The following is a 21633-nucleotide window of genomic DNA, read 5'->3' on the forward strand; positions in this document are numbered from 1 at the left end:
TGGGAAAACGCAACAGTCGGCTAGCAAGATTATGGCATCTGTATTTTTGAATGCGCATGGAATAATTTTCATTGACTACCTAGAAAAAGCAAGGACCCTTAACAGCGACTATTACATATCATTATTGGACCGTTTGAAAAAGGAAATCGCCCCAAAAAAAGCCTCATTTGAAGAAAAAGTAAATGCTGCTTCATCAAAACTATGCACCGTGTCAAAAATCCATGAATTGGGATTCGACTTTCTTTCTCATCCACCGTATTCTCTAGATCTCGCCTCCAGCGACTATTACCTGTTCTCAGATCTCAAAAGAATGCTTGCTGGGAAGAAATTTTCATCGAATCTAGAGGTAATCGCCGAAACTGAGGCTTATTTTGAAGCAAAGTACAAATCGTACTACAAAAATTGTATCGAAAAGTTGGAGGCTTACTATAATCAGTGTATCACCCTTGAAGAGAATTTTGTTGAAGATAAAAAACTAATTTTGTCAAAAAAATTTGTTCTACTATGGTAGGCCGGTGACTTTTCAATTAATCTGTAACAGTGTTCAATTAATGAGTGATTTACGATTTACTATACCCTCAAACTTTATACTAATACATTCCTCACTTAAATTCTCCTTTTACCAGAATAATTATGAGAAAATATTTTTCTAAATTCTTTTGGTTTATTTGACTTATTGGCTTTTGTCCAACTTTTGCTTCCCCATAATGTTTCACTCGGCACAGTGACCATTTTTTAATAATTTTGTCTTGGTATGGCCATGTTTCCACAGCAATACAATCATCCACCAATTTTTGTACTTCTTTAGTATTTTAAGACCGGATGCCAGCCAATATACGCTACATCAGTCTGAACAAGCGGTAATCAGAAGGCGCTCTATCTGCTGAGTACGCTGGGTTTAGTAGAACTTCCCATTTGAGCTGTTTTTTTTTCAATAATACATTATTCAATTTTTTTCCTACTGGACTAATCCATGATTTTTGCACTTAGAATTGTTTGAATTAATCGACTTTTCATTGTTAGTCACAATACTCCATAGAAAACTCTGTATTTCTTGCCTGACAAACAATTAATATGCGACGCTCTGATGCAGTTGGGTCATCAACTGTTAAGCTGTCTGAAAGTTATTTGAGAGTTTCAGCTATGTTTCTATCCAACAAGTGTTGTAGTTCATCATTTTCTTTCAGCTTTTTTGATCTTTCAGGTCGTTCTTTTCCATTGACATCAAAATCACTCTTAAAATATAATTAAAACCAAAACATACGATTAGAATATGATGACATAGCGTCATAATTAGTTTCTAACAATAAGTTTTTAAGGAGTCGCAAGAGTAGACAACGAAAATAATTTTGAGCGTTCCATGATCGGTGTACACCAAATAACTCAGAAATACTAAATGAAAAACTGTAGTAATATACAAAAATGTCAAAATCGTCGAATTTAAAAGTTAAATTAGTTTGTTCACCAGTTGTTTACATTGATATTTCGCGTATTCATTCAAACAAATATATATATCTGATCAAAATTCTTACAAAGCTTTCTGTATGCAGCCCCTTCAGGCGTGGGTAAACCATCTTATTCATTTATAACAAAAATGTTGTTAATATTTCACACACTATTTTCATTAATCATCGACCTGCCCTATTGATAAATGAACCCTATATGCTGCAATACTAATCCAAAATTTAATTGGAATAATTTAAATTAGCCACCGAATTATCATAATATCTGGAAAGTTCCAATCAAAAAAATATAAGATATCGCCTCCAATGACTGTAATATTGACTGGTAAAATTAAAGGTTTTAAACCACAGACCCCTTTAAAATCGTAGATATTATTTATCATCACGAAACATTCGTATTAGCCAGAGCCATAAAACTATATTATGAATACGAAATAAACCAATTTGTATTGCTAATAAAAAAAAATCTAATAGTTTTATAATCAAGTGAATTGTTAATATACAAAATAATCGTGTACGTTAATTGACTATATTTTTACTTACCATATTGCAATTTACTTAATGGTATCCAAGGATTCCACGTTAATATCTTTGATAAGAAACTAGCATGGCCATAACTGGCCACGTACATTAATCCAATACTGCCCATCGCCCATAATGGACGATGTAAGGCGGCATAAGCTGCACTTTCATAAGTATTATACTCATGGTATGGATTATAAAATATAGCACCACAAAATATCGAAGCCACTATGGATAAGAGTGAGGCCAAAACTATCAGCGTGGTTTTAAACTGCAACAAAAAAATATTTTATCAATTATAATGATTGACACTAATTCTAATTATAAATATTGATTATAGATTTATATTTAAAGAAAAATTCTCTATCTTAATCAAAAACTATGCCGTCGACATAATTATTTATATGAAAAAAAATGTTTCGGGTTCAAAGTAGCCTCAAAAAGTTCTCATATATTTTTATTTGCTGTCTTCAAAAATACCTATTGATACGAGTTTGTTTTAAACATACAAGTGATATTTTTTTAGTTTCAATGCAACATCATGGACTTCACACTGGACACATAAATTGTAAAGTGTTTGAAGAAGAGAAATGAAGAGAGAGATAAATACCTATCAAGATGATACCAACAATCTGGTAGGTGTATTTTCAAATATTTAGAATGTAAATGCCAATAAAAAAGACGCCACACTTTACATTTTGTTAGCATTTATAATTACTATTTATAATTGTAGTTGGACTTTTTCGGCACTATGGTAATACGAGGGTCACTGTTTATATTTATTGTTTTTCAAAGTACTCGCCATTATGATCGATATAGTTTTACATACGCTTAAAGCAATTTTCAAAACATTGATTGATCTTCTTCGGGCGCTGAAAATCGTTGACCACGTAGTTTATTCTTCACGGATGATAACAAAAAGAAGTCATTGCGTGCCAAATAAGGGCAGTATGGCGGATGACCCATCAATTCGATGTTTTGAGGGCTCAAATAGTCTCCTGCTTGAGCCGATGTGTGAGAGCTCGCATTGTCATGATGTCTAAGTCTAAGTTTACTAAAGACTTCTGCCAAACAAATGTTTGTGTACCAATCATAATTTACTGTTCTACGATCCTCTAGAGGAATTTTTGCAATATGACCAGTTTTCCCGAAGAAACAAGCCACCATTTTCTTTGAAGTGCTTCGTGCGCGAACTACTTTTGTTGGATTTGGTTCATTTTAGAACATCCATACAGACGACTGCTGCTAACTTTCGGGCTCATACGAATATACCCATGATTCGTCACCTGTCACGATTTTATAAACGTCTTTCGAAGCACCGCGATTGAATTTCTTAAGCATTTCTTTGCACTAATTGACAAGAGCCTTTTTTTGAGCGAATTGTCAAATTTTGAGTGATCAAACGCGAACAAAACTTTCGCACAACTAACGTCTCATGTAAAATCAAATATATGCTGGTCAAACTAATGCTTAGGGATGCCTCAATCTCACAATAGGTGACATGACGATCTTGCTTAATCATTTTGCACACAGTATCTATGTTTTCTGGCACAACAGCCGATTTTGGACGACCAACAAATAAGAAAATAAATTAATGTAGATAAGGAAGCTGCAATATTATAAAATGGAACACAAAATATTGTTTTGCTGTAAACACATCAATTTTTTTCATAGATGACTTCTTTATCTATATATTTATTCCGATTATCATTAGTAAAATGGACTGAACAACGACTAACTGATAAAGAAAAAAGTTAATAAAGATTAATAAATAAGATTAAAACTCAGATAAATTCATCTTACCCTACAGACATGATTGTTTTTTCCTTTTAACTTATAATAGATGTATCCAGCGACCATTCCCATGAAGTACGGTGTAGCTCTGGTGTGAGATTTGCTGTACGTTAAAAGAAAATCCGGATGAGTCTTGGGCCCAGTTAAGAAATCTGGATAAAACAGTAGCATCGCTGGCCTTGAATATGCAACAGTCAGTATAAAAGGAATAACCTGAAAAATATTATAAAATATATTTAGGTATACTTGCAGTAATATTAACTGCTGCAAGAATTGCCATGACGATTTTGATTCATATTTTGATTAGTTTTATTTGATTTACCTTAGATATCTATTATAAAACCTCAGTAATCAGTAATCTTTGTACTGTAAAATTTAATTAAGAAACAGAAATTCAGAAAAGACATAATAAATCTAATAACCCCAAAGGACTCGAAAACCCCGAAGGAAATTGTGAAATTCAGAAAGCGTTTTTTAATATATTTTAATATTCAATATTTACTTCATAATATTTAATTTAAACTGAATAATTTCTTTTATCAGTATCTACTGAAGACCTTAAATTTCATCTCCGTTTTCTGATTTTCACACTTATTCTCTGGTCTTAGTCTTCCAATCTACAGGTAAGGAGGAACCAGAAACGCAAGAATTCGTGGGGAAATATTAAACTAAAATGATGGTAGACAACTGAAATCTGAACCGTGTATTTGATGAAAACAAGATAAGAAGTTGATGATTATCAATATAAACAAACCATGGATAACTTACCATGGATATAATAATCACACTAAATAAGGCGCTAAGTCCAATTTTCTTCTCCTTTTTGATCAAAATACAGATTCCAATTGCGATAATGAAATAGTGGAAATCGCAAGGTAAATACCAGGCATGGGTCATACACTGAAACAAAAAAAATAATCAGACCATAAATATATTAATAATAAACATACGCAATGATTAAACAGCTAATATAATAATGTGCAGTATTATATCTGCATTATTATTGACTTATAAAGAAATTTACAACTAAATATCTTTGCGCATATATTAACAATATAGAATGACATGCATTATTGTTTAATAGTAAACAATTGAAACGTATTACTTCAAGTTATTTATTTTTCTTTTAAATGTAATAAGTAACTACAATGTTTATATTAATTGAGGCAAACATATTGATTTTAATTTAATGTAGACATAAATCAGAACAAGTTTTACAAGAGGTAAAATATGAGCTGAAAAATCCTTGGTGTAACAATAAAAACAGTTTTTTTAAATCCAAAATTGACATTATTCATCAACATAATCTCCATCACGGGCCACACAATCATTCCAGCCATTCGCTCTAACATTTCAATACCACTTTTGTAGAACTATTTATCTTTTGCCTCAAACTAGGCCTCCGTTTCAGCGATAAATAATTGAATTGAATTATTCGAGCTAAATTTCTTCCGGTCAACCTTTTTTTGAGCTCTGACAACAGCCGGTGGTCGCTGGAAGATAAATCTGGCGAATATGGTGGATGTGGGAGCAATTAAATATTCAACTCATCTAGTTTTGCCACTGTTTTGATTGACTTGTGACACCGTGAGTAATCTTGATGGAACAAAAATGTTTTCTTTACCATATAGCGTCATTTCTTTGCAATTTTAGCCTTCAAACGCTCTTATAACACCATAAAATATTGACTGTTGATGGTATATGTTCTCAAGATAGTTGTTGAATATTACATCACGAACATCCCAAAATACTGAGGCCATCACCTTTCAGTCGATTGTTGTGCTTTTAAGAGCTTTGGATAAGGTTCACCAGTTGCAGTCCAATCAGATGACGATCTATTTGATTCTGGAGTGAAGTGATGGATCCATGTTTCATTCGTTGTCACATATCGATGCAAAATTCCGGTTTGTTATGTTTAAACTTGGCCAAGCACTGATCAGAATCATCAACACGTTCTTGTTTTTGGTCAATAGTGAGCGAACGCGGCATCCACTATTAAACAGAGATTTCTTACAGTCAAATGCACATGCTATAAAAAACCAACACGTTTTTTTTATATATTTACGATGTTAGCTAACTCAGACAACTTCACTTTTCCATCAGTCAAATGATTTTGTTGATTTTTTTATGTTTTCTGGTGTTACCAACTCATTTGGACCTCCAGTGCGCTCTGCATCGTCAGAGTTGTTGTTACACGAAATTGTTTTTGATGCATTGTTTTGGAAAATAACAAAAGTAGCGTCACAATAACTCACGAACTTATGTGTGGTATATCATGAAATTTTAACAGCTTGAAGTTAGTACTAACTAAAAGAGCAGTGAATGCAATAAAACCAGCTAGTTGTGTATGTTTTGTAATGTCAATTTATTATGTTGAATAAGAGAATTAAGATAAAATATATTAATTAATACAATTAAAATAATGAAATTAATAATAAAATAATTTTAAAGTAAGAGGTTGTGTACTAGTAAGAGTCTATTCTCTGTTTCTCAATGTATAACTTCTTTCCACTTTTTGCTGTCTCTTGTCAGTCATCTTTCTTCGGCCAGCGTCTTTCCTCTCTTCTAAAATATATCTCTGATACATTCATTTAAGGTTCTCTTAGGTCACCCTGTTATTTCTTTTTTCTCCATCCTAGCTTCCTGTATTTAATTTACCTATTTTGTGTTCTCTATGTGCTGTAAGTGTTCCCACCAAATGAGTTGTTTATTTTCTATATATTCCTTCCATTAATTTAATATTGAAGTCTTTTCTTATTTATTTACTTCTGATCCTGTCCATCTTTGTTCCGCCTCTGACTCGTATTTCATTACTACCGTTTGTATCTTACTTTTATCTCTCTTTGACAATATCCATGTCTCGCGACCGAATGTTAGGATTGGTGTATAATTTGTACTTAATTATAATATATATTTCCATTTTAATTTTTCTTGCTATCATTTTTATTAATGTTTTTTCCAATTCTGGTAATCATTTTTATCTCCTAACACCTCCATTACTTTTGATTTCTACAGCCAAATAGTTAAAAGCGTTTATTTGTCTTACTTTTACTCCTTTAATTTGGATATTTATTACTTCTAGCCCTGCTAACATCATGACTTCCAGTTTGCTTTTATTCATTACGATTATTTACTAAGAGAATAAGAGGTTATACTTATTTGGGAGAAAAACCTAGTTTCTCCATCTTCGATGGGCTAGAGATTAGAAATGACAAAGAACTAATTATATCACTAGACGGATGCCCGATTCCACAAGCTAAATATCCCGGAGTCCATCTCGATGGTAGGTCAAATTGGAAACATTATGTTAGACAAAAAGTAAGGCAGATCAGTCTCAAAATCAAACAGCTGTATTGGTTACTTGAAAGATAATCTCAACTTAACCTAAAATTAAAAATATTAGTTTATCGGTTAATAATAAAGGCCATAGGGTGTTTCAACCAACTAGTTATCCAACGCTTCCAAAACTAAGATTTATAATTAATTCCAATGCCTAGTTATAGCTACTAAAAGCAACGAAGAGTTGCACTATAACATCGATATCAAATGGATTTATGAAATGATCCAAGATTTCTTCTTAAAACATGATATGAGGCTACCAAATCATAGTAACGTGGAGGCAATACAGCTACTGGACAACACGCAGGAAATCAGAACATTGAAGCGAACCAAACCACATGAGCTTGTAGCTTTTAGCTTCAGTAATTTTGTTTTATTTTAATTAATATTAACATTAATATAATTAATTAATAAAATTAATAATAATTAATTGCAACAAAAGAGTAGTAATAAATTAATTCGTAAATTATGATTATACTAAGCATATCTAATGTAACGTATAATTAATTTTAAAAAATCTGTTAAAGCTCCTACCAACAGTTCTATTTTATCCATATTTTTATACTCTATATGTAGCAACAAAAAAGTGTGCTTTAAAAAATAAAAAATATTTAAAAAGTTCTTCTTAAAATGGTGACATTTATATCTAGAACATCAGTATGAGCAAGAGAAAGACAACAAATTCCAACACATAGATATTTATCCCTAAATCCAGTAGTTTAAGTCCAACAGTGAGAGAAAATGTTGATCGAAATGTTGAAGGGAGATATGACGAATTGATTAAGTGACCTGCCCTTAAGTTTTCCATTCGATTTGGGCTTAAAATACAAGATAACTTATCAATTAAAATGTTGTTACTCAGGGCATCTTATCGAGTTAAAGCCCACTATAAATATATATCAAATGTTTTTGATATATATCAAAAAGCTATAAGGTAAAGTATGTCAGCTATAAAAGTAGAAAGTATTCGTTGCTACAAATTCATAAATTATGCCGATTCGTAGCAATTTCTTTTTTACAGATTCCAATCTTCCAAGTTTTTACACACGCATTGTTACATAAGCAATTATGATAAAATACCGACTGTATTCAAGCATAAACTAACGAGCGTTTTCGACACATCGTTCGTCCACCCATATATAATTAATATTAAAAACTGGATTAAAACGAACTACATATATTAATTCATCAATAATGTTTCAATATAGTTGTGTATGTTTAATTATTTTTTAACAAGTATTGGTCATTATTACTGTCTATGCTATTCTGTTATTTTTATGATAAAATTGGAATACTTTATTTTTTTACATACTAGCAACCCGCCCCGGCTTCGCACGGGTGCAATGCTGATCCTAATTTAAATACACTACAGAAAAAATATGAACGTTGTATATAAAAACATAGCGGCCCGCTCCGACTTTGCACGGGCATAAAATATATATGCCTATGTCACTCAATGAAAACATGATTAAAATCGATCCAGTATTTTTGGTTCATTCATTACTGCCCTTGGCCTGCACGCATTAAATTTGGAGTAAAACAGTTCCTCTTCCCCTATACTTACTATGAAGATTTCCTGCTATCTTTGGAATATCTAAATTCATACAATTTTTATTACATTACACATTTTTAAACGCAAATTTTAAATTTGTAATATCTCCGAAAATATTTGTTTAATTTACATGCTGTAAGGAACCATATTGATCTATATTAATTGCACACTGTATTTAAGGTACTTAATTCGATAAGGATTAACGCCGTATTGCTTAAAATAGCTTCGTAAATAAGCCATTTTCTCACGTAAAAAGTAAACAATAAAAATGGTTAATGTGGGTTATCCCTAAAAGATAAACATATACCATCGCGGACTTTTTTGTAGACCTTTTTATGGTGTACAATACTGTAGTACATTAATTTGATCTAACTCGTAGGGTTAGGCAGCGTTTTTGCTAATTGCTAAATAAGCCTAAAAAAATAGGTTAATTTACGACATCACGTTAGAAACCTCTAAAATTAGCAATGTTGCCTTAGTATATTATGCATGTATTATACATATACAAACCTTCCTCTTGAATCACTCTATCTATTGAAAAAAACCGCATCAAAATCCGTTGCGTAGTTTTAAAGATTTAAGCGCACATAGGGATATAGGGACAGAAAAGGCGACTTTGTTTTATACTATGTAGTGATTCAACACAAGTTTCTTTTTAGAATATTTTTGTCAAGATCAAGATTTAATTTCAAGTAAGATTTATCTTTCTAAACGCCTTTAAGAAGTATGAATAAAGGAAACAGTGGATATCCAGGGAGGATTTAGAGAATTGAAAAAGGGAGTCAATGAAGAGAACTTCGGAGAGTCTGATATTATAGTTTTCACATATTTTTTATCTGAAATAATCCTATATTTGTCTTTAATATTATTGCAGAGCTGATGTGACGGAAAATCGGTAGTCGTTCAGTGCAAAATCCATTCAGTTTGCTTTTTAAGCACCAACTATAGCATATAAGACCTCGTGAAATATCGTATACAATTGCTTCTATGGTGTAATTTTTTGTTGTTGTTTAGTTAAAACAATTGTCAAATAAATGTTACTGTCACCCATCTTCAGAGTTTCTGTTTTACGACCTACTCGTTTCATAATTGGTGCGGTCTGCCTATCATCTAAAATTAACTTATAAAAAAACTCGTAAAAATATAAAACATACGTATTAGCAAACCCAAACATATTAAGGTATTACAGTGTCGTCTAGTTAACTTATTTTATTCGCTCGCATTTGATATATCTTAGATAATATTCGATTACATAATTTGCGTTTCCATTTTGTGTAGCTGTCTCTAATATAGTACAGTTAAATAAGCCACAAAAAATTGCAAGAATAAAGAGATTTCTATTACTTATTAATTAAGTGATCTCCTGTAAAAAAATATTATTTTAACTAATTAGCCTTATTTTAAAGCTTATTCTATAGTCTATATATATCCAATAATCAAATTGGATGGTGTTAGACGTTTTAGTCTACGCATTTCACTGCTACTTTGCATACTTAGCTGATTAGCGAATACATAGGGTTGCACTGACAGTCTTTCAAATTATCTTCGCAGAAACAGGTTGAATTACACTCGTTATTAGTTCTAGAGGAATATCGCGTTGTTTCACTTCATTTGAAACATAGTACGGAGCATCGACAAGGGTACGCAACAATATTTTTCAACCGTTGTATCATGAATATAACGTATTAGACTTACTAGCGGTTTCCCATAGTTGGATTCCATATGACCAAGTATAGATTTACACGTTAATATCTTGTTATCTAATGATAACTTGGATTTGCGCCCGATAAGCCAATACATTTAGTAGAGTGTGAGTCCAAATTGTTTCCGTTTCCTTCTTTCCAACTTAGGCGTCCATCTAGGTGCATACCAAGATATTGAGCATCATCTACTCGTGGAAGTTGATAATTGATGATATAGACTGATGGACATGTTCTTCCTAGGCAGCATAAAATCTATATGACCGGATTTTGTTTCGTTGGCTTTTTAAATCCATCTTTTTAGTCGCATTTGTATTTGATTTAGGTGTATTTATGGGTTTATCGGTGCTATGGCTTAGTTCTCTAAATAAAGTGTAGCGAATTGAGGCATGTCGAATTTTACATCGTGGAATAACGGTCTACAAAATACCCAGAAATATAATCCCAGATGTTGAACACGGGCGGGGTGCCAATTGGAACCCGACACCGAATAGCTGGCGGCAACCCCGAGACGTTTATCTGGGATATTATTGAAGGGTATTTCGGTCATTCAGTGCTCAACCCTCGTTCGGTTAAGACGTGCCACCATCGACTGCCCAAGCCTCGTCAACAGGTAACTCCGCTGCCATCCTTTTTATCTTTGTATTTTTCTCATTTTTTATATTGTCAATAAATAACGGTCACATCATGTAAACACCACTGTTTCATTTCGTTTTACCTCCATTCACCGAGCCACATCATTTACCCTAATGTGGTGACCTAGACGTGATCTTTCGGAAAATTGGGTTTGGACTCGTGAATGGAGGGTACGTAGAAAATGGTGTATTTTACGTGACCGTTATATTTTTTTTGTTTCAAAATTTTAAATATTTTTAATTCGATTCCTTTTCAATTTTACCTTCAAGATTCATTTTCATTTTATTCCGATTAATTTCATTATTTCCAATGAATTTTTTAAAATTTTTTTTTGTCAAAATTTTTATTTCACAATCTTTTGGAATGTTTTTGCATCACTGCTTAATCATCAGCGTCTCGGCTAAACATTTCTTTCGGCGCTATGTTTAAATCATAATGTCTTCCTTCGCTCGCCGTCTCCGTCATAATGGCAGATATTTTGATTTGAAAGGCTTTGGGCAGCTTCGGTCGGATACCGTCGTTATTTGTTTTTTTCTGAATTAACCTAACGTATGTGACTACGGATTAGTCACAGAGCAGCTCCAGAAGCTAGGTACCGATTGCAGTCACCGTAGACTCGTCATGTCTTCGCCGAGGTACCAGAATTGCTAACGTCTCGTTGTCGAAGAAAATAAGCTACCACGTCGTCGAACAGTCGATCCTCCCACAGCGTCGATTACGGGAGCCCTGTCTGAAGAATAGCTTGTTTTCAACGTCGTCGATGGACCACATTCAAGTATCAAAGCGACGATGATGCAACGGTATCTGTAGGACCGGAAGATATCAACAGCCGTACCAGATCACAACCGTTTCGAACTATCATATTTTTTCAAAGCCCAGTTTACACAGCACATTTTGTTTGGTATATTTTTTTTTTTTGTATTTGATTTTTTTTTTGCAAACATTTTTGTATTTTTGTTGAAGTAATTTTATGTAAAATTCTGGCAGGGGAGTATAGTAGCGAATTGAGGCATGTCGAATTTTACATCGTGGAATAACGGTCTACAAAATACCCAGAAATATAATCCCAGATGTTGAACACGGGCGGGGTGCCAATTGGAACCCGACACCGAATAGCTGGCGGCAACCCCGAGACGTTTATCTGGGATATTATTGAAGGGTATTTCGGTCATTCAGTGCTCAACCCTCGTTCGGTTAAGACGTGCCACCATCGACTGCCCAAGCCTCGTCAACAGGTAACTCCGCTGCCATCCTTTTTATCTTTGTATTTTTCTCATTTTTTATATTGTCAATAAATAACGGTCACATCATGTAAACACCACTGTTTCATTTCGATTTACCTCCATTCACCGAGCCACATCATTTACCCTAATAAAGTAACAATTTTCCAATTATTGTTATTAATCATGAAACATTTAACATTTCAATACAAAACACTTTCAGAAACTTAATGGTGATGCTGCTACATCATACCTCAATTTTTTTTTGTGTCAACATTTTAATAGTGGTAAGTTTGATATCAATGGACCTGTAGACCCAAGAAGATTTGAAAGAATTGAATTGCAAGCCCTATTGGATAAAAACCCAGCTTAAACATTTAAAAGAACTTCTTCAGAAATACTGATGAGATTTTATGGCCTATTGCGGCTGACCATACTCCCAGATGCAAAAAGCCATGGTTTAATCCAGGAGGGCCATGCAGATTGTCACAGAAGCAGAATATTCGTGGCAATAAAATCTTGCGGTGCATATGGAGAAAACTATAACAGCAAACTGAATGATGTATTTAATGAAGTCATCTTCTTGTATGGCAAAGCCCAGTCAAATAATGCAAGAGTTGTGAAAGATGAAATGTCGCATATAGAATGCCAGTCCTGCCGCTCCCAGCATACTCACGAGAGATAGCACCTTCTGATTACCACTTATTTAGATTGATCGTACATGGATTGACTGGCACGAGGTTTCGAAATGCTGAAGAAGTGTGAATATATATTCGTTCTGTACCAGACTAACATAACCAATCGGATTGGGGAATAGCTGTAGAAAATGATACAAAATCTCTTTTTCATTATCTACTTCTTGATTTCACAGGACTGAAATTTCTAGTAATAGTAATAATATTGGCTTTGGAGCATCTAATTCCTTTTTTGGGATTCTAAATTGTTCCCTAGCCAAGTGTGTGAACACTCTCGATAACTATGTTGACGTGCCGCTAGATGAGTAGTAAGAATATCTCATAACCGTACAGATAGTTATATTAATATTACTTAATAAGTGTTCGGCAGTTTACACATTTAATATGCTTAATTTCCTAATAATTTCGGTTCATTTTTTATTGTAAAGAGAATATAAACTTCAAACACTACTTAACGATGTGCGCTTTGACTATAGAGGTTTTCTGGTAAAATAATAATTAACTAAACAATCACTGTAGAATTGTAAAGACATTTTTGTTCGAAAAACTGTTAAAAACCATGTGATTTTCACAATTCAAGTTCTTTTGCAGCCAGCTTTATACCATTACGAGAGTTTAGTGGATGAAACAATTATTGCCAGAGGAGGTAAGATCCGGACTGTGTGATAAATCAACACACCTCAGTCCCTATTTTTATCAAGTCACTAATTAAGCGGTCTAGCAGTGTTGTGATGAAAGACGGCACCTACCGGCAAGTACTTAAGCTGAAGTTAAGGTTAAACACTTATACACCACACAAGTTCATTTAGTTTAATTCCCTTCAATCTTCTGCGAGTAGTGACTTTATTTGATTTTAATTTGGAATCTTGGACAACTTCGTAAATTCATTTTATTTCGAGGTCATCGTGTATATTTTCGTTTATCTGAAGAAACTTGTTTTAGCATCATTGGATTACTAGTCGGTTTAATATTTTAGTGCAACCCTATACTTAAACCTCATAATCCAAACAAGGTTTATAATAGACTGTTCCTTGATTTTCAATCTGATCTGGAGTCCCTTTAGTCTTACTTAATGTTTCCAATTTAGGTTAAGTTTTAAGTAAAGTTGAGAGTATCCTCCGACTAACCAGTTCAATTGCTTGATTTTGAGTCTAATCTGCTCCGCTTTGTCTAACATGATGTTTCCAATTTAACCTAACATCGATATAGATGCCAAGGTATTTCTGACTGTCTGACTGATCCTGCTTGAGTAATCGGGCATCCGCTAAGCGATATATTTTAATTAGGCTTTTATCATTTATTCGCAACACAACACAAAATTGACATAAGCAGATTTGGAAATGTATTCTTCAGTTTATTTAATATGCATATGTTTTTTGCCATAATGGCTGTTTTGTCGACAAATATTCCAAAGATTATTTACTTTATTATTGAAATATTAGCAGTGTAGAGCAGATACAATAATGGCCCCAAGACCCGCAGAATTTCAGCCGAAATAGGTTTAAATGTTGAAAATACCCCTTCATGCGAAAGTCTGTTATTTTGGAAATTTGACAATAATTCGGTAGTAACAATTTATTCATTTTGTGGATTAGTTCCGAATATTATACCGGGTCAAAAGCTTATGAAAATTTTAGAAAGGTAGGGCAGTATTTCATTTCTTCAAACGCCTTTTCAGTAACCGTTCTTACTCTGCACACTTGGTCGACTGTTGAAGGGAGATTTTGAAATAATTTTTTTTCTTATTCCAGAAAATTACAGACCTATTTCGCTACTACCTGCAATATCAAAACTATTTGAGAAACTGATATTTAAACGTGTTCATTTGGTAACAATACCAGATTTCCAGTTTGATTTTCGAAATCACCATTCAACAATCGATCAAGTGCACAAAGTAACTGCGACTATTGAAAGAGCGTTTGAGGAAAAGAAATACTGCCCTGCAATATTCCTGGACGTATCACAAGCTTTTGATCGGGTCTGGCATTTGGGATTAATCTGTAAGATGAGCAAATAGTTCTACAAGGTAGCGTTTTAGGACCTCTCCTGTATCTGCTCTACACTGCTGACATTCCAACAATAAAAGAAACACTTCTTAGAACTTAGCTGATGACACAATTATTATGGCAAAAGATATATCTCTGCCTAGGGCAATAGAAAAACTGCAAGTGGCAGTCAACAAAATCTACAGATGGACGAAAGTTTGGAAAATTCAACTTAATAGCTCCAAATCTGGCCACGTTAATTTTGCATTGAGGCGAAATAATAAAAACTTAATTATATCACTCAGTGGATGTTCGATTCCTCAAGCAGAATCAGCAAAATACCTTGGAATCCATCTTGACGGTAGATTAAATTGGAAGCATCACATTAGACAAAAAGCAAAACACATTAGAATCAAAATGAAACAACTATACTGGTTAGTCTGAAGAAACTCTCAACTTGATCTAAAATCAAGGAGGTTGATCTATAATACAATTATAAAGCCAATTTGGACCTATGGGGTGCAAATATGGGGTTGCACTAACAATTCAAGTCAACTAGTCAAATAACGTTTTCAAAACAAGGTTCTTCGATTGATTACTATCGCTATGTAACTAATGTTGAATTGCACGATGACTTGGAAATCAAATGGATTTGCGAAGTTATCCAAGATTTCGCCTTGAAACACGGAAGAAGATTACTAAATCATACTAACGTGGAAGACATACAACTACAGGACAGCGCTCAGTATGTCAGGAGATTGAAACGAACAAAACCATACGAACTTATATAAAGTGTATACATTTAGTGTAAACTATAGCTATAAGTTAATAATTAATAAATAATTATAATTTTATAATTGAGGAATACATACTGATGTATTTTGTCGCACTCGTCTTGCTTGTTAATTAATCCAAGTACATAGGAAAAGTAGTAATAAATTAATTGTAAATTAAGATTGTACTAAGCGTATCTAATAAAGATGTTATAAAAAAAATTCCAGAAAAACTGAAATGGTCTTTTGCTGATGTCGCTTCTGGTTTGGGATAGAGAAGTGTTGCGGGCGACAAAAACCCTGGGTTACGATTGGGATTGTCGTAGTTGGTTGTCTACCGGGGTTTGTAGATAGGTAGGGATTTTATCAAGATGTTGTCGTGTTCTGAGCATGTTCGTGAGACTCTTCACGAACGGGAAGCCTGATCCGAGGACAATGTTGACGTTACTCATAAATCATGGGGTCCTAAGTAACGCGCGGACTTTTTGGATTGGAACACTTGGAATAGTCAAAGTTGTCATGTCTCAGAGACATACCTGTACCACACCTGTGCTCCAAAGAGGCTGGATGGGCTAACAGTTTGTATGCTTGTTGAGTCGCTTTCTGTGGGATTGGGAGTTTCTTTTTTCTGCAAAGATATGGGAAGAGTAGACTATACACGCCATTGCCCTCGCAGATTACAACCTGCAGTTGAACTTGAGACCGAGGTATGATACTTTCTGGGGCCAGGGGATAGGGACTTTATCGATTTGGAAGCGATAGGTACCGAACTCCTTCTTGCGGTGGAACAGAATAGCTTAGGTTTTCTCAGAATTTGCTCAGGTTTATCTGCAACCGCCAGAATTTGTACAACAAAATCGCCTGGTTCATTTTAAAATCTAATCTGGATCTGGTATTTCTGTAAGTGTTATACGTTGTTACACGTTTTAATAACAGTTTTTTAAGATTCGAGTTATTTTACAGAACTTTTTAAGAAAAAATATTTGTGCTACCTTACAACATGTCGTAATAATATATTTAAGAATTTCTTCGCATTTTTTCAAATACTGGCTGTCCAGGGTAAGGTTCCAACTTTAACACCGAAATATCCGTGCCAAGAATGAAAAATTCTTGCACTGACGTTTATTTAAACAATCATCACTATATTTTTCCTTTTTTTTAGAAGCAGAGAAAGAAAATATGACGATAATCACCTTTTGGAATGTTTCAATCTTCAAAATGTTCAAATCGCAATAACTTTTTACTGAATAAACGAATTGCGCTAATTTGACTGTACTAATATTACTTCGACGCGTGTGTCTTGAAACAAGTTCCATTCAAACACATCGAACAGCTGACCCACATTTGCTGGATTCGCTTTCGTTTCGCCTTCCACTAACCATTTGCATTCTTGTTCATACCCAGGATAATTAGCTCACCAAAAAAAGTTTAATTATTCCTATTTGTTAACGAGTTTATATCGGCTTCCTCACGGAATCATCTTTTAATCTTACTGTCTCGGTAGATTTCCTTTTAATTATTGACATATGTTTAATTATGTAATCATAAATTACAGTGATAGGTACTATGACGTTTGAAGAGATTCAAGATCTCCACTTAAACGCATCTAGGTATTTAGTTGCTGTGATTTAGTTCCTTTATTTCATATGTTAAGGCGAAATCTTGGATCACTTCGTAAATCTATTTGTTTTCAAAGTCATCGTACAGCCCTTCGTTGGTTACGTAGCGATAAACATAGGTAATTAAACGCAGAATTTTATTTTTACAACATTGGATTACCAGTTGGTTTAATGTTTATTGCAACCCCAAAATTGCATCCCCTTGATAATAGGTCAAATTGAGGTATCTTCCGACTAACAGTTGCTTAATGAGTGAGTTTAATATTGAGTTTAATATGCTCTGCTTGTTGTCCAACAATATGTTTCCAATTTAACTAACTATTGAGATGGATGCCGAGGTATGTAGCTGATTCTACTTGAGGAATCGGGCATCCGTCAAGTGATATAATTATATTGTTGTCACTTCGGCGCAACACAAAATTAATATGGATGGATTTTGAGCTATTAAGGAGTAATTATGAGCCTCTAGTCCACTTGTAGACCTTACTGACTACTACTGTGTCATCAGCTAATGTTCCAAGTACTGTTACTTTGGTTGGGATATCAGCAGTGTAGAGCAGATGTTTCAACCGAAATAGATTTAAGTGTTGGGAATGCTCTTTTATCAGAGGCTCTAATTTTGTCGAAAATATATGATTCCAGCAGTTGACAGTAATTCCGCGATGGCAATTTGCTCATTTTGTAAATTAATCTCAATCTCAAAAGTAATCGGTGGAGACTTCAACGCTCACCATCCCATGTGGGATTGCAAGAGCGAATATCGAGCAGGCAACGATATCACGCAAACTTCAACGCAAAGGGCTCGGTCTAGTCCTTCCGGATGAGCCTACCCATTACTCCGCCATTGGACAACGGGGCATTCCACGCATTCTGGACTTTTCCAGAACATAAATCGTCCTTCTGATTTACAAGTTGTCGACGAGTTACACTCAGACCATCGTCCGATTACATTAACTATCGGGGACTGTTCTGCCATTGAAATTCCTCGCTGCAAAGCCAGGAAGGAAACCGATTGGAAGAGATATCAGGAAATTCTTCTGGAATCCGGACCAATTCCAAAGTTTGATCGACCTGACCAACTCGAGCGTGCTGTGTCGTAGCTAACTCGAGACATCCAGTCTGCCTCTCAGAAATCATCATTCGAAGTACCATCTTATTCAAACTCTCAAAGTGAGCTAGTCCCCGAAAGCATCAAGTCACGGATCCGACTCAAGAATCGTCTCTATCGTAGAGATCGTGCCACTCTTAGCTCTACAGACAAAAGAAAGGCCGATACAGTAAAACGGGAAGTGAAGGAAACCATTAAAGCCGGGCGATCCGGGAAATGGAACTTATTTTTAGCGGACACAGGCAACTTTCTGGCAACTCTGGCGCAAAACGTTATCCCCCCTGAAGTCAGCGAAGACAGAAACTTTCGCGGTCACCAACCACGAAAAGGCTGAGCTCGTCACTAAAACCAATGAGGCCCAGGTGGAATGGCCTCCTACTACAAATATAAATGTTGCCGAGAACGACGAAATCATTAGGAAGGCCAACTCCGTTCACTCTCAAGTGCTTCCAAATTATCTTTTAGACCACCTAGTCACTCCTAAAATACTCATGCAAATGATCAGCAAGATTCGGAACAAGAAGGCCCCAAGTATCGATAGTATCTCGATAGCTCAACTCAAAAATATTCCCTACAAGCCGAACTAACTAGTATCATCAACGCCATTCTGAGACTGCAACACATCCCATCCACATGGAAACAAGCATTCGCCGCAGTTATCCCCGAAAAGGAGCTAAGTCATCAACTTCTGACTAGAGACTTATCAGCCAACTAAGTTCCATTTCCAAGCTTGCTGAAAGAGCAATTCTTTATACTCTTAATGATTTCGCAAGTTTTGCAATAACTCATTCGGCTCTTCCTGCCCTTATTTTGTCGCAGCCGACACTACCCCATCGTGCTCTAACTCCAAATTGTCGCGACCTTCTCCGGCGGGCGATTAACTTAGGTACCACGAGCTGCATGGTGTGATAACGACGCCATGTCCCTGCCTGGCCCTTGTGCCTCTTAACAGTGGTACCGGTTACGGACACCTTCCTTACTAACAGTAAGAAATATCAGTTATTGTCATAGGATCAGCTGATAGGATGTCCAACTTCCTTATTCATGCGCAAACTCCGACCCCGACCAGATATCCGAAACAGGATTCCCATTCCCCGATTCAGGTTAAAAAAATTAATCCCAAATACCATACCCGATTAAAAGCTTGTGAGATATCCAGGAATATTGCAGGACAGTATTTTATAAATCGTTTTCTTCAATAGGTATAATATTTCTACAAATGGTTTAATACGTTTTAACAACATTTTTTATGTGATTTTTATGAAAAAATATTTTCATGTTGTAATAAGTCATCTTATATTTTATCGTAAATACTGTTTAAATATGGTAGCAATTTAATTATTCAATTAGGCAACGTCTACACCTTTTATCCAACACTTTGTAGTTTTAAGACTCGGCCAACACCGTAAAAACCATACTTGACCGACTTGCTAAATTTGATAATTTTACGTAATAGAAAGCTTTGACTAAGACACCCGTATTACCAAATGTCTAACGTACCGAAATGCTTTCTAAATATCGTATTTTTTGCTAATTCATTCAATCTCCAGGGGTTTTGTGTTGCAATATTCATTAAAATATAATGGTTATTTCTACTTCCTATCTTTTATATTATGCGAATACAAAATTTAATAATTTTAACTTGAAATGGTTATGCTATCAAGAAAAAGATTGTTAATATTTAATATTTTCATGATAATTTGGCGAATGCGCTATATTAAATAAAAGTTATTATAAAAGCGTTCAATAATCCAAATTTGGCGATCATTTATTAGGTTAATTATGTTTATTCAGTAGAGTAAAGAGTAATACGCACTGCTTATAATGTCTTGGGGGACAGTAAGTTTGGATTTTTTATACTTTTTAAAGCAAATGTATTCAAACACCTTTCATACTGTATAATCAAAGATATATTAACCATTTTGGTTGGTGACCTTTTGCCATTTTTCTAGTTAAGCCACAATTTCGACACTTTTGAGATTTTTTGGGCGAGAAAATTAACTAAAATATTCATAAGACAATTGAAGTCATATTTACAATATTAAGACAGTTTCCAGAAACGGAAACCAATGATAGTCTTTCAAAGCACACTCATAAATATACAGTAAATTCATTAAAGTTGCTCTCGCAATCTTTACAGCTACTAAAGATGTACGCTGTCAAGTGTTCTCGTGAATGAAGAAAACGTTTTTTCTATTAATCAACTTTGGTCATTTCCTTTCTGCAATTGTACGGCCTAATTTGTATGACCAAACAGCTTATGATGAAGAAATCTGATCCAATCCCACTAAATAATCAGCATAATTTTTGGTCTCAATGGGTGTTTTGTAAATCTCTTTCGCACATTACGGTCACACGTGACCACTTTTCATCACTCATAATCACCATTTCTTTCAAATATGGCTCGATTTCATTTCGATTCAGCAGGAATTTACAAAGTGACCCTGGAACTAAATGTTGCCATATTTCAAATTGTTAATTTATATGGAAAAGAAGCAATGGGCCTTTCCTGGTATCGCTACTACAGTTCTCATTTAACCTATTTTTTAACGTTAGATAGCATTAACTTTAAAACATGCAAATAAAAGTTATAAATTTTCAATAAGTTAGGTTTTCTATAAGTATTAAATTAGGTTTGCTTATACATACATCCTACTAATACAGAGTCAATATAATTAAAAAGATATTTTAACAAAAAAATTCAACAAACTTCAAAAAATATAAAAACTCACTCACTAAATAGTAAAAAATAATCAAACTTAGATTCTTAACAAATAAAAAACGTTTTAAAATAAAATATGTACATATTAATCATTATAACATCTAACCCATCTACTGCAGGTATTTTATATTCTACTATATACATACAATTTAGCTTAATACCCACCTAAACCTATTTATCTATTTTCAATATTATTTTAACTACTACCAAGTGATCACTTTGCAGTCGGTGCTGAGCAACAAATTAGATTTGTTTTGTTCGTAATTTAATTTTGTGTATATGTTACCAATTTATATTATTATTTTTGTATTGTTTGGGCTCGAAACTTTTGTTTTGTTATTTCCGTACAAGAAGAAATAACAATAAGGGAACAATGATTGAAAATAAGGAAAGTTTCAGACCCCGATATTCGCTACCTAGTCTAGGTGATTTGACAAATGTTTTAATAGAAGAATTAACTAGAACAACAAAAGTTATTGAGCCCTCGTCGGGAACCGGACCCACA

At 34.2% G+C, this 21633-nt stretch overlaps 1 protein-coding gene across 3 annotated transcripts in view; it reads right to left on the minus strand.

Moving 5' to 3' along the window:
* The window catches only part of LOC143200655 (nose resistant to fluoxetine protein 6), a 75359-nt gene that overhangs the window by 15123 nt on the left and 38603 nt on the right, over positions 1–21633 (minus strand). For all 3 annotated transcript variants that reach the window (XM_076411195.1, XM_076411196.1, XM_076411197.1), the window contains exons 8-10: positions 4548–4679; positions 3789–3992; positions 2007–2256 (exon numbers count right to left, since the gene is read on the minus strand). In XM_076411195.1, coding sequence (XP_076267310.1) covers positions 2007–2256; positions 3789–3992; positions 4548–4679 — 586 coding nt within the window. The remainder of the gene's footprint in view (positions 1–2006; positions 2257–3788; positions 3993–4547; positions 4680–21633) is intronic.

This window comes from Rhynchophorus ferrugineus, unplaced genomic scaffold (assembly GCF_030347505.1).
Source record: "Rhynchophorus ferrugineus isolate W39M unplaced genomic scaffold, kcgeb_rfMv2 rfM8, whole genome shotgun sequence".
NCBI classification, from domain to species: Eukaryota; Metazoa; Arthropoda; class Insecta; order Coleoptera; family Curculionidae; genus Rhynchophorus; species Rhynchophorus ferrugineus.